At 36.9% G+C, this 12463-nt stretch overlaps 1 protein-coding gene across 8 annotated transcripts in view; it reads left to right on the forward strand.

Annotated features, from left to right (window-relative positions):
* FGFR2 (fibroblast growth factor receptor 2) overlaps nucleotides 1-12463 on the forward strand; it is a 167637-nt gene that overhangs the window by 125080 nt on the left and 30094 nt on the right. For 3 of the 8 annotated variants that reach the window (XM_067465799.1, XM_067465801.1, XM_067465803.1), the window contains 2 exons: nucleotides 329-473; nucleotides 3792-3994. In XM_067465799.1, the coding sequence (XP_067321900.1) occupies nucleotides 329-473; nucleotides 3792-3994 (348 nt within the window). The remainder of the gene's footprint in view (nucleotides 1-328; nucleotides 474-3791; nucleotides 3995-12463) is intronic. The other 5 variants (XM_060768548.2, XM_060768553.2, XM_067465800.1 and 2 more) reach the window with 3 other exon arrangements.

Genomic DNA, 12463 nt, shown 5'->3' on the forward strand with positions numbered 1-12463 from the left:
TTCTTTTTGTTTGAGTCCTCTTTGTTTATGAATGTCACCTTTTCGTTCAAATATTTTGTGGATGAATTTTTCCATGTTGTTTGATTGCATGCGTACCTAGGTGGTGAGTATACGTTTGGTGAAGGGTGTCAATGATTCATTCCTATCTGAGGTGTGCTGGGATCTGGTGGTAATTGCCTTTTGGTTGAGGGCTTTGTGGATGGGATCTCCCCACAACTGTGCACTGTTGTTCCTTCTGAAGTGCCAAGCTCCTGTGGTCCTGCTTCCCATCCACAATCATTCCTAAAATGTCTAGCTTTTCTTCTCTTGCTTCCCTTTTTCTCCCTAGACTGCCGGTGTTAACACCACGGACAAAGAGATTGAGGTTCTCCATATACAGAATGTAACTGTTGAGGATGCTGGGGAGTATACATGCTTGGCGGGTAATTCTATTGGGATATCCTTTCACTCTGCATGGTTGACAGTTCTGCCAGGTATATACTGCTATCTTTCAGTGGTTTCCCATCCCTTCTAGCTTCATTATTGATTGATACCAAATTAGCACAGCTTCTATCTTAGAAACTTTAAACTCGGTGTTACAAAAACAAACACCCCCCCCCCCCACCATCCCCCTATATACACAATGCTGTACTTTGGCTAAAAAAAGAGGCCAAATTTCACAAAAATGTTTCCAATTATTTTAATCTTCATTATAAGTATGAAATAAAAGACTTTCTGTGACAACTGATGAGTTATCTAAAGTCCACAGTTATAAAATTGTCCCAGAGAGGAATTCCAAATTCCCCTAAGAAATTTAGCATTTTAAAGATGGGTTTTACTAGTAGCACATTATGAAAAGCCCCAACCCAGTCAAATTGGAAAGTTCATACATGTATCTATGAGAACTTGCTGTGGTGAATCATGAGTGACAGAAGCAGTGCTTGTTTGGTTATTTTCTCCCCTTATCTTTTGGAATCAATTTGGTATATTCTTAAATGTTGCATGCTCTATAAGCAAATGGCTACTAATTTGCTTTAGCTATAAAACATGTCCTGCCATGTTTGTGCTGATGTTGTTTCTGTCCTGAGCAGAAACATACATTCATGTGGTTCCTTGCCTGAAAATGAATGAAAATATATCATTTTATATGTCTGCACTAGTGGAAACTTATTGCTTTACTACTGCTTAGTATAATTCAGTTGTCTTGTTATTTTGGATGAAATGTGCACAATGTGTGAATTGCTTACTATATGTATAATGTGTTAATATTGTTTAAAACTAAGATTGCTGCATGTCTGCATTGCTAAAGTGTAGTGCCCATTGACAATTGTGCTGCTGTATGATTTGCTTGTCAAATGTTCTGTTATTTCTTAACATAAATGTAAAAGAAAAACCCATATTACTACTTCCCTTCACTATTTTTGACTTCGAAGGTGCATTCATGCTAAGCAAGTAGTGAGTGTTGAAAGTTGTTGTTGCTTCTGCTTGCTCCATATTTGCAAGTACATAAGCACCTCTTCTTAATTATCATTGTGCTTGAATAAAATATTAACACAAGAGAAACATGTAAGAACAAATTGCATTGTGCATTGCTTGAACAGTCACCAGTTAATGCTGTAAAATGCCACTTACTGCTATTTTTGTTATTATTTTTTGTTAGTGTTGATATTGTTGTTACTGTTGCTACTTGGAATAGTGGACATCAAGCTAAGGGACAGATGGGATAAAATAATAATGCTGTAATATTTTGCCACAATTTCATTTTGCTATTCCAAAAAATATTGACAGAGGAAACTGAGGTGTCATTACTGACAATGAAAAACAATGAGTCTCACATTGCCATTTTCCAGTATAATTCTTGGACTAGGTACTGGTTGAGATCTAAAATAAGCATACTTTGCCATTAGTAGGCTACTACCATTATGCAGCTACTTAATATTTTGATGCTGATTTTGTCGTACTCCCTTTAGTTCTAGACATTTAGAATGCCTTCTGCCTAAGAGTGTGGCATTTTAGTTCAAGAAAGTGATCTCAAACTGCCATGATTTAGCAGTATACAGGCTGTCCCCAAATTACAAACATCCAACTGACAAATGACTCACAGTTAAGAACGGGGGTGAGACACCAGGTCGTGAGAGGAATCTACACCTAAGAAGGGAAATTCACTCCTGAAAGAGTTATCATGGGGAAAAGGTGTCTCAGCTGAAGCTTTCTCACTAATCCTTGTTTCCAAAATAAGCCAAATTTTAAAAACCCAGTTATCACAGAGACAGAAAGTTAGGTGAAATCTTCTGAACAGGGGCACAGATGGAAAAACAAACTCCACAGGGGTGTTAACTCTTCCCTATTCTATCAAAAGTTGATATGGCTGGAAGTACACTTTTAAAATATTCCTGTTCCGACTTACATACAAATTCATCTTAAAAACAAACCTACAGAGCCTATGTTATTTGTAACTTGGGAACTGCCTGTAGCTGCATGCTCAACTAACATATACTCAACCTTTATACAATCCCTGGGTTTTAGAGGCCAAATCCAATATTGCGCCTATTCCCTTTCCTTGCTTCCATCCCAACTTTCCATGCTATGTGAAAACTGACTGTAAAAATGTACAGCATGGGGTGTCCCCAAAGACACAAAGAGGGAGGGAAACTCATCCATCGGTTCTACTAGGTTCCACCTTTCTATCAATTGAAAGTCAGCACTGGATCCTTCCCCAAGTGATTATTTGTAGTCCCCATTTGAATAACCGTAGCTTATCCCTAAAGTAACCAAACTTCACCACTGTAAGGCAGGACTATAGCAGTGATTGTAAGCAAGTCCATATTGCCAGCCTACAGTTTTCAAAGGTCCTAATGGCTACTTAGGCACTGAAGGCTGAGTTTTATTGTCACATTCCAATGCTTATTTGCCTAGAAATAAATCTTGCAAAGTTCAGCAAGCACACTGTCATGTAAGTGTGCCTATCATTGATGACAGTTTGTAATTTAATGCAGTTCACAATTTTTCTAACACAAATCAAAATGAGAATAGCTGTCACAATGGAGTGATTCCCCCTGACTCTCTATAGAGTATTTGGATGCCTAAATCAGGCTACTTCATGCCTAAGCTTTGTTGTCCCATAAGCCTTGCTTTTCAACCAGCTAATTCAATGCTTGTTTGGCTTTCACTGTGTGTTCAGGTGGCCCACAGAGTTAAATACAATGCTATTGCAAAATTATTTGACTAAACCTATCATTTGCTGCAGGCCAGAGATTGAGAGATTGGGATAAATATTGATTCATCTGGAGTGAATTATGTGCCTATTTTCCTGTCTAAAGCAGCTTGGCTCAAAAGAAAAATAGAGTAGAACAAGAAGAGAAGGTGATCACAAGCATAATTTCAACGTGTAACCTTAAATTTAAAACTTAAATAGAACCAGCTATTAACACCACAGTGATTTTTTTCACCCAGAAAGTATCTCAGAAGTCTTATTTAGTGAGGTTAACAGTGGCTCATGCCAGCTCTGAAACAACGGAGGAAGGGAGGTGGCTGGGAAAATTCTCTTGATGCAACTACTTGCACCTTGCAGAGCTGAGACATTTTACTTTTTTTGGCTTGTGACTCCCAGAACCCCCTAACCAGCATTGCCATTGGCCACTGTGGAATAGTCTGAAATTATTAACATTTCCAAGGTCATCTTCTGAAATTGTGTGTTTGTTTGATTCCACTTTATGTGATTTGATGTGTTGCTGGATTGCTTGCTTTGTTGTTGTTGTTGGATCTTAATTCTCTCTCATGATTACTGTTCCTCCCTCAAACCTACTCTCTAGCTCCCATAGAAGACAGACCATACCCGACATCCCCAGACTACCTGGAGATTGCCATTTACTGCGTAGGCGTATTCCTTATTGTCTGCATGGTAATGACAGTGATCCTGTGCCGCATGAGATCTACAACCAAGAAGTCAGACTTCAGTAGCCAGCCTGCTGTTCACAAGCTGACCAAGCGCATTCCTCTGCGTAGACAGGTAACAGAAAGTAGATAAAGAGTCTAAAAAATCTATTACCCTTCCCCTAATAAAACAAGCCAGCAGGCCTATTGCTATTAGATTTATAGCATGAAAGGAGCTCTTGTTTGCAAAAGTGGGTATGTGCGAGGAGGGGAGAACTGGATGAACTCAGAGACATGAACTTCAGTCTGTATGTAATTGCAGAATAGTTGCACATTGTATAGCATGTAGTTTCTTGTTCTGTTCATGCTTGATCCTAAGGGATTCACTGTTCTAGGATCTATCACAGATTTCTGAAACCCGATCTAGAGTGTAAGGCATAAGGTCCAACAGAGCATTCGTTTCAGGGCTGTTGTCATTTAATGTCAGGACAGAAGCTCTTGATGCTCTGAGGTTGCTCTGAGGTTGCAGAAGAGATGGTGCATTTCCTATTTGAAATGAGATTGCATTTGGGGGATGTAGAAAATGCAAGCATTGATTATCTGTGGTTCAATTGGTGTAATTTTCTAAGGAATTGGCGTTGAAGTAATAGCCTTCCATATTAGCTGGATTTAGGGGCACAAGACCCCCATGAGAATGGGAAAATGTAAATTAAAAATTATCTGCCTTCATATTCTGGGTTATATAGATGTGTGGAAAGGCCCTAAAGTCAAATCTCACTAGAAGCTGACCATAGAGTCATACTGAAGGACTTAGAGCAGTGTTTCTCAACCTTCCTAATGCTGCAACCCCTTAATACTGTTCCCCAACCTTAAAATTATTTTCATTGCTATTTCTTAACTTTAATTTTGCAGTTATTAATTGTAATGTAAATATCTGATTTGCAGAATGTATTTTCATTCACTGGACCAAATTTGGCACAAATACCTCATATGCCCAAATTTGAATACTGGTGAGGTTGGGGGCGCGGGAGGAGATTGATTTTGTCATTTGGGAGTTGTAGTTGCTGGGATTTATAGTTAACCTACAATCAAAGAGCATTTTGAACTCCACCAACAATGGAATTGAACCAAACTTGGCACACAGAACTTTCATAACCAACAGAGAATTCTGGAATGGTTTGGCTGGGCATTGACCTTGAGTTTTGGAGTTGTAGTTTACCTACATCCAGGGAGCACTGTGAACTCAAACAATGATAGATCTGGACCAAACTTGGCACAAATAATATGCCCAAATGTGAACACTGGTGGAGTTTGGGGAAAATAGACGCTGACATTTGGGAGTTGTAGTTGTTGGAATTCATCTACAATCAAAGAGCATTCTGAACCCCACCAACAATAGAATTGGGCCAAACTTCCCACACAGAACTTATGATGAACAGAAAATACTGTGTTTTCTGATGGTCTTTGTCGACCCCTCTGACACTGGCTTGTGACCCCCCCCCCCCCCCGGGTCCCGGTTGAGAAAAGCTGACATAGAGAATTTCTAGATATGTGTTCTCTAATAAAGGTAAAGGTTTTTCTCTGACATTAAGTCCAGTAGTGTCCGACTCTGGGGTTGGTGTTCATCCCCATTTCTAAGCCAAAGAGCTAGCGTTGTCCATAGACATCTCCAAGGTCATGAACTGATTAGCCTCACTCAAGCTGTAGGATTGAAAATTGGTTCTGACATGGATTGTTATGCTCCCTCCCATTTTAATTGTTTCTTTAATTAATTCATTTGTTTCTCATGCAAGTTGGCCATGCTTTTGGAATTGCTGCAGGCCCTAACCACCATCATTCAGCCATCATTTAAAATGATATATGAAGCAAATTGGCAAATGCTGGTGCCTTTCTTTAAGCAATATACTAGATTGACTGGTGCTTCAGGTATAGGAGTTGAATTGGGGATATATTTTTCACCTGAATAGGAATAGTTCTGCCTTGCTGAAGCATTTAGCTACCGGAACACATGCCACAGTCAGCATTTTCTTCTTTTCTGATATTTCAGTGATTTTTGTTCAGACATATGAAAGACCTAGTATATATTTTCCTTACACATATATTAAAGATAATGACTGTGTTTGCAAGTATTGTATCTGGTAATATTGTGAATTTGGGCACAGGATCCTTGTGCACTGGTTTTAACTAAAATATCAGTTGTAGCATATTGCAATTTGTAAAAAGTCATCACTGCTACAGTGGCAGGAAAAAGGAGTTCATTTGCCTATCTACTGTATTTTATTAGTGTCCGGGAGAGATAAGAGGCAAAAACAGATTAATTTACCTCAAAGGTGTGCTATGGAAGCAATTGTGGCTTCTGTATTGTCACTTTACATCCTGCTTCTTTATATCCTGCTTCTTCTCTGTTCTGCACACAAACCTAATATTCTGTGGAAATAAACCATTTGTGAACTTTGTCTATATTGTCTATGCAGAGTCTATATTGTTCAAAAAAGTTTTAAAACTGCATAGTTCAGGTCTTAAATCATACATGACAGTGAAAGCTGGACAGTTCTGGTTTGCATCTTCCTGTAACTTCAGTTAGTATAGCCATTGGTACAGATGATTTTTTAAATAAAAAATAAACATTGTTTCTAAACAAATTAAGAAACTATAATGAGAATTATGAATTGACAAAAATATTCACAATTCAGAATTTATTTTGTGCAAAATCCTTGCTTTTGAAGATAAATCAGCATTTTTCCTGCAGGAAATAGAATTTTCTGCACAGTAAAAACCTGGGATTTTTTGTTGTTGCTGTAATTGAGGACTAATTGTGAGCAAAGTTCACATATGGTTGATTTCCACAAAATATTATTTTTGTTCAGAACAGAGAAGAAGCAGGATATAACTTACCATCATCATTTCATCTGGTACTGACCATTTAGATTTTTTTTTTGTCATGTCAGGAGCGACCTGACAAACTGCAAGTTGCTGAAAATTTGGTAAACCAAACCTTATGTTAATTCTGTTGACTAAACTGAGACTCACTATTGGATTTAGGCCACTTAAACATATATAGTTTATATTACATAATCATATACTGGTATATGATTATGTGCACATTTCACTGAACATTCGGAGTCTCTTCTTTTCTTCTAAAAAGAGTTTTTGGGCTAAACCAATTTAGAAAGGGCGGCTTGTATCAGTTCTTGCAGAGAAGGAGATTATTGGACTGTTGTTAGAATGAAAGGATCAAGATGATTTGATCTCATGTGGTGATGATAGAGAAAAGGCCATTGGTATATAATACATCTGTCAGTATTCAAGACCATTGATCATCATAAACTCAACATTTTCCAAAAGGCAATTATCTCAGACTATTGGTTTGCTAAACACACTTTCATCAGTTGTCTATTCTTTTGCCAAAGGCAAGCTCTGCTTGCATCATTTTTCATGCAGTTGCACTCTGGAGCTTGATTGTAGACAGTGATTTTAACAACAGTTTTAAATAGTAGGCACTCTAACTTAAGTTCATATATTTTTTGTCATCTGAGGAAAAGTGCTCCCTATTTCCCCCACCCAGATGGAGTAATCTGTAATTTTTTCTAGTATCAATATGTCGCTTTTCAAATGCATTAGTTGGTTCCTCTATCATTTCAGACATTGCCCATGTTAAATTATGATTTGTGAAAAGATTTACTGTATGCAGTGTAAGGAAATATTCATCTATTTTCATTGTTTTCCTTTTTATGCTCAAGTTTTATGATCCTGTCCTTCAAGAAATCTGGCTCACTACTTAAAGAAATTATGATTTCCAGAGGCCAAGTCTGCTTACATTTTCAGTTCCTCCAGTTTCAAAAAGTAACTGTTTAGTTTTTCTACATTAAGTGCTAGGGTTTCATACTTTTTGCTTTAAATCTAAAGGCGTTAGAAAAACAGAGGGTGTTTTGTTTAACAGGCATGTGTTACTGGATTAGTTGACTGGGTGATTGTGAGGAGGATATGCCACTTACTTCCCCCAGCTTTAGTTATATTTCTAAGATCTTTCCCCTTTCTTTTTGAACATTAGAAGGTTTTGGCAGCAAATGCATATTTATCAGTTCAATAACTGCAGAATGTTGGCTTTATTTGCTTTTGTGAAAGGAATAAAAAACCTGATTACCTTTGAACAGGTATTATGAGTCAAATTTAGGTGATTTTTGGAAGTCACAGTGACACATTGATGGTGTTCACATGTTTTGAAGATAAGCAGACTGCTAAAATAAAATACTTGTTATGTACATTGCAGTTTACAGGAAGGAATGTGATTAGCATTGACAGGAGATCATCTATAACTTTTTATATTCCCAGAGAGATTTAGCTATCAAAGTCACCAATACCAGTTCAAGTCAACCATGGTTTCTGATGCAAAATATTACCAAGTTCATACCCTTCAGTGAGCTCACTTGTATGGAAATATACAATATATGAGAAACATTAGTCATTCAAACAAGGTATTGTCGAAGGCTTTCATGGCCAGAATCACGGGGTTGTTTCAGGTTTTGTTGAGCTATATGGCCATGTTCTAAAGGCATTTTCTCCTGACACTACCTCTGAGGATGCTTGCCATAGATGCAGGTGAAACATCAGGAGAGAATGCCTCTAGAACATGGCCATATAGCCCAAAAAACCTACAACAACCCATTCAAACAAGGTTTTACTATTGAATATGATCCTTACATCTCTTTAATTGGGAAATATCCCTTCTTTCAAATCAGTTTTTTTTAGTTAAAATCAGAAGTAGTGTGGCACATCATTGAAGCAGTCACAATCTCTCAGGAAAAGTGATTCTTATAGTAGAGGTTAACAGGACCTTGGAAAGGAGATTACTGCATGCAAAAAGATGTGCATAGTATAACATGGAAATACATGATAGGGAGACTTCTAAGATTTATATCATATTAATTTCACTCTATGGATAAAATACCGTAAGGAAATTAAGAAGTAATCTATGTAATATGAAATAATGAAAATGATATGCCTAAAATATTCAGAAGGGATTTTCTCTATGAAAGAAAAAATGTTTTAAAAATGTGACCTAGCCCCAGAAGGCTCCCTAAGACTCTTGGTCAACTTGTACTACCACTCCATTTTCCCCCTACGGACAGAATTTTTATAGTCCTTTAGCTTTCATAATATTGCATGCTGCTCCAATGAGTGAAATCAAAATACATTAACTGTGAGAATGGCTCATTCCACACGCATACATATCTAAAGGCCCATCTAAATAGTGAATGTAGAACAGATTCATCTTTGATTCCTTGTCTTATACATTACAGTCACCAAGGACTTGACTGATGATGCATGCACTGTGTGAATAAAACAAGTAGAATTGACTCTCATTTCACATAAAAGAAATTATGTGCTCCTTCCCACTGGCCCTATTGCACCATAGTTTGTAACACAGTATAAATATGAATGCATCATTTAAAATTATGCAGTCTTTTCTGAGGAAAGCCATAAACGCCCCTTTTGTGTTGAGAAAAACACAACTGTAGAACTTTGAGATTAGTGTTGATAAACTGATATCGAAGTGGTGAAAATGAAGAACTTTTAGATCGTTTTCCAGTATGTATGAACTCCCACGTTAGGAATCTGCCTTTGCCTTGAAATGATCACATTTCACTATTTTTAAAAACAATATTTGGCTTAGGCAAACTCTCTAACATCATTCTATACTAGTCCAAAGTGTGTTTTCGCATTCAGAAGAAAACTGACGTCAACTGATTTTGGCCAAATTAGTGATTCTAGTTCTTCTCCAGTTTTAAATAAGTACTGAAAGGTCTCATGGAGTTTTAATGTTTATGAAGCTTTATAGTTAATTAATAAGACATATGATTTGTTCTATGCTATGTCCTGTCCATTTTCATATGAGGTCACATTCAGATCTTGGAGCTATGTTTGGTTTCCCTCTTTCTACCAGTTTCTGTCAGAAGTTGCTCTTTCTCTTATCACAACACTGAGCTCTCACAGAATTTTAAAGTAGTAAGACATGAATTTGGAGACAGAAGGAGAAAGGAATTTTGTCTTTAAAATACTGTACTTGTTCATTAAGGGGCCAGAATAAGGAATGAATATGGAGTAATTGCTCAGGGCCAGTTAGAAGTGAAGAAGTCAATGATTTCAGAGATCATCACACTTTTCCTGGTACAGTAGTTTCACGGTCACTTAGTCTATAAATGTTTGGACACTAGTCTTATTGGTTTTTGATATATTATTGCACTCACTCAAGAAACACAATTGCATTGGGGGGGGGGGACCTAGGGAGTAGAGGAATTCATTACATCTCCAACTGGACATAGAATGCTATTTTAATGAGAATGACTTTCTCTGTTACCTCAATGTGCTTCCTACTGAAAGTTATATAAGATACTGTGATAAGTGATTAGAGAAATATTTGGCATAAATATTTCCATCCATTGTTCAACTAAAGTATTAGGGCTGTAAGTTGCAAAGTATTTCAAAAAAAAAGATAGATGAGAGAACAGATATTCATTTCAAAATTATCAATGAAGTTATGTTGCATGAAAGTGGGTACGTCCATGTTTGCTGGGATCATTATCTGTTTACCTCCAACAATATTAATGTCAATAAGTTTGCTTTGTCCAGATTTCCTTGAGTGGTAAGTATTGTGAAACCAGTGCTGTTTCTGAACTGCACCCCACATTCCTTGGAAAGTGTCCCCAGAAGAAGTGAATCAACCAACTGATATTGTATTCAGTCAAACTGAACTTCATAACCCAAAAAGCAGTGGGGTGTCAGAACAGATGTTAAGACTCTCAGGTTCACTCAGGTTTCAGACTTAAATCCTACTACACATGGAATTTTATGTTGCAGTGGTCAAGAGGAAACCTTTGTTTATCTCCACTTAATGAAAAGATTGAGATTACATTAAAGAGGTTCTTTTCTTTTTGACTTTTCTAAGTCATGTTCTTAAAAACCTTAGGCTACTCATGCTATTTTCTCCTAACATCTAATAATGACTTGATTCTTTCTGGCGTTATTCATTGATACCAAATCCAACTGTTAAGGCAGTGGGGTGGTTGCTGACTAAACCACTTTGTATACGTAGTTGACTTGCCACCAATTTTCATGACATCTGTGATCACTCTCTGTGGGTGTTGATGGAACTGGTTGGTAAGTGTCCATATCTTCCTGGTATATGGTACCCAGTCAGAGACACATGATCCTGTTTATCTGTGGGAAAGCAGACTAAAGGTATTAAACTTTTTGGAAATGTGGCTCCATAAAATAACTTTCTTTCTTTTCCCTTCTGCAGAAAGCATCATATCACTGTAATTTTCTCATTCACCTTACAGATAGCAAACGGGGTCAACATAGTTAGATTATGCAATGCTTTTGATACAAAATAAACAAATAACTTAGAGCCGTTTGGTACATGTTAATTTTTTGGGAATCAACATATGGAACCATGTGATTTGTAGTTTAATGAGATACTTAGATCTCTTGGCTGATCCATAATTTCCTAGGGATAGAGCAACGGCTATTATTTTCAAAGTAGTGTAGATATAGTATCTAAGAGTGATTAAAAACATCCTGTACATATACCATTGTTGGTGTATAGTGAAAGCGTTTGTTTCATTCTTGTCAAACACTATCCCTACAGAACACATGAAACCGTTCCAAAAATTCTATAAGAACTTCCTGTTTGTACTGCCTTGTCATTTGGATATGATATGGACAATGAATGGTTTAGTTTTGTTTGGATTTGACAAGATGTATGCATCTGAGATGTCTTTTCCTTGTCTCTTGTAACTGAAATATAAATAATGAGGATTTAAACAAACATTTTGTTTTATAGAAAATAGGCAGTTTAAAAAAATGAAACAAATTGGACATTATGGCTCTTTTTTCCAGTTTTCATTTTTTTAAAAAAATACGGTACGTTTTTAATTAAAAAGAAGAAAGGGAAAAAAACCTCACCCAAGCTGTTTTAACATGCTGGTCTTCTTTGACTTTAATCCCCATTTCAGCGGAAATAGCATTTCAATATACCTGATGATTCAAATGCTTTATGGTGACAGTGTAACTATATACAGTTTTCTATTAATCACTTGTCACTGTAAACCAAGTCTTGACATGTCTTCTCTAGGTACTGTGAAACTTAAAATGAGATTTAAATGTATGTGCCTACGTTTGCTTTATCTTTTAAAAGATAACCAAAGCAACTCACCAGTTGGAGAATCATAAAAGATTTTATAGACAGAACTGTATTTGATTACATTTGGGTCTCCAATTATAAACAATCTTAATATACAGATAATAGATGTACTGTATGTGCACATGTATGTCGATTTCATGTATGAGTTGCGGACAGGTTTTGGGGCCAAAATGACCTGTGGATAACACCAATACCAGACCAAGGGGCCAGCCATCCCATTCAAAAAAGACTAGAAGCAATCTTGTACTAGAGAGAGTAGAGGGAGTCAGTGCTTGTTTAGACTTCTGGAATAGACTATGCTTTTACCTTTCATCACTCTACTCAGAAAATGGGATGGTATCTTTATTGATAAGAGTTAAGGTACAATACTTACATTGAGCCATGAATATGGCGAACCAGTTTCTGGGA

This window comes from Anolis sagrei, chromosome 3 (assembly GCF_037176765.1).
Source record: "Anolis sagrei isolate rAnoSag1 chromosome 3, rAnoSag1.mat, whole genome shotgun sequence".
Classification (NCBI taxonomy): Eukaryota; Metazoa; Chordata; class Lepidosauria; order Squamata; family Dactyloidae; genus Anolis; species Anolis sagrei.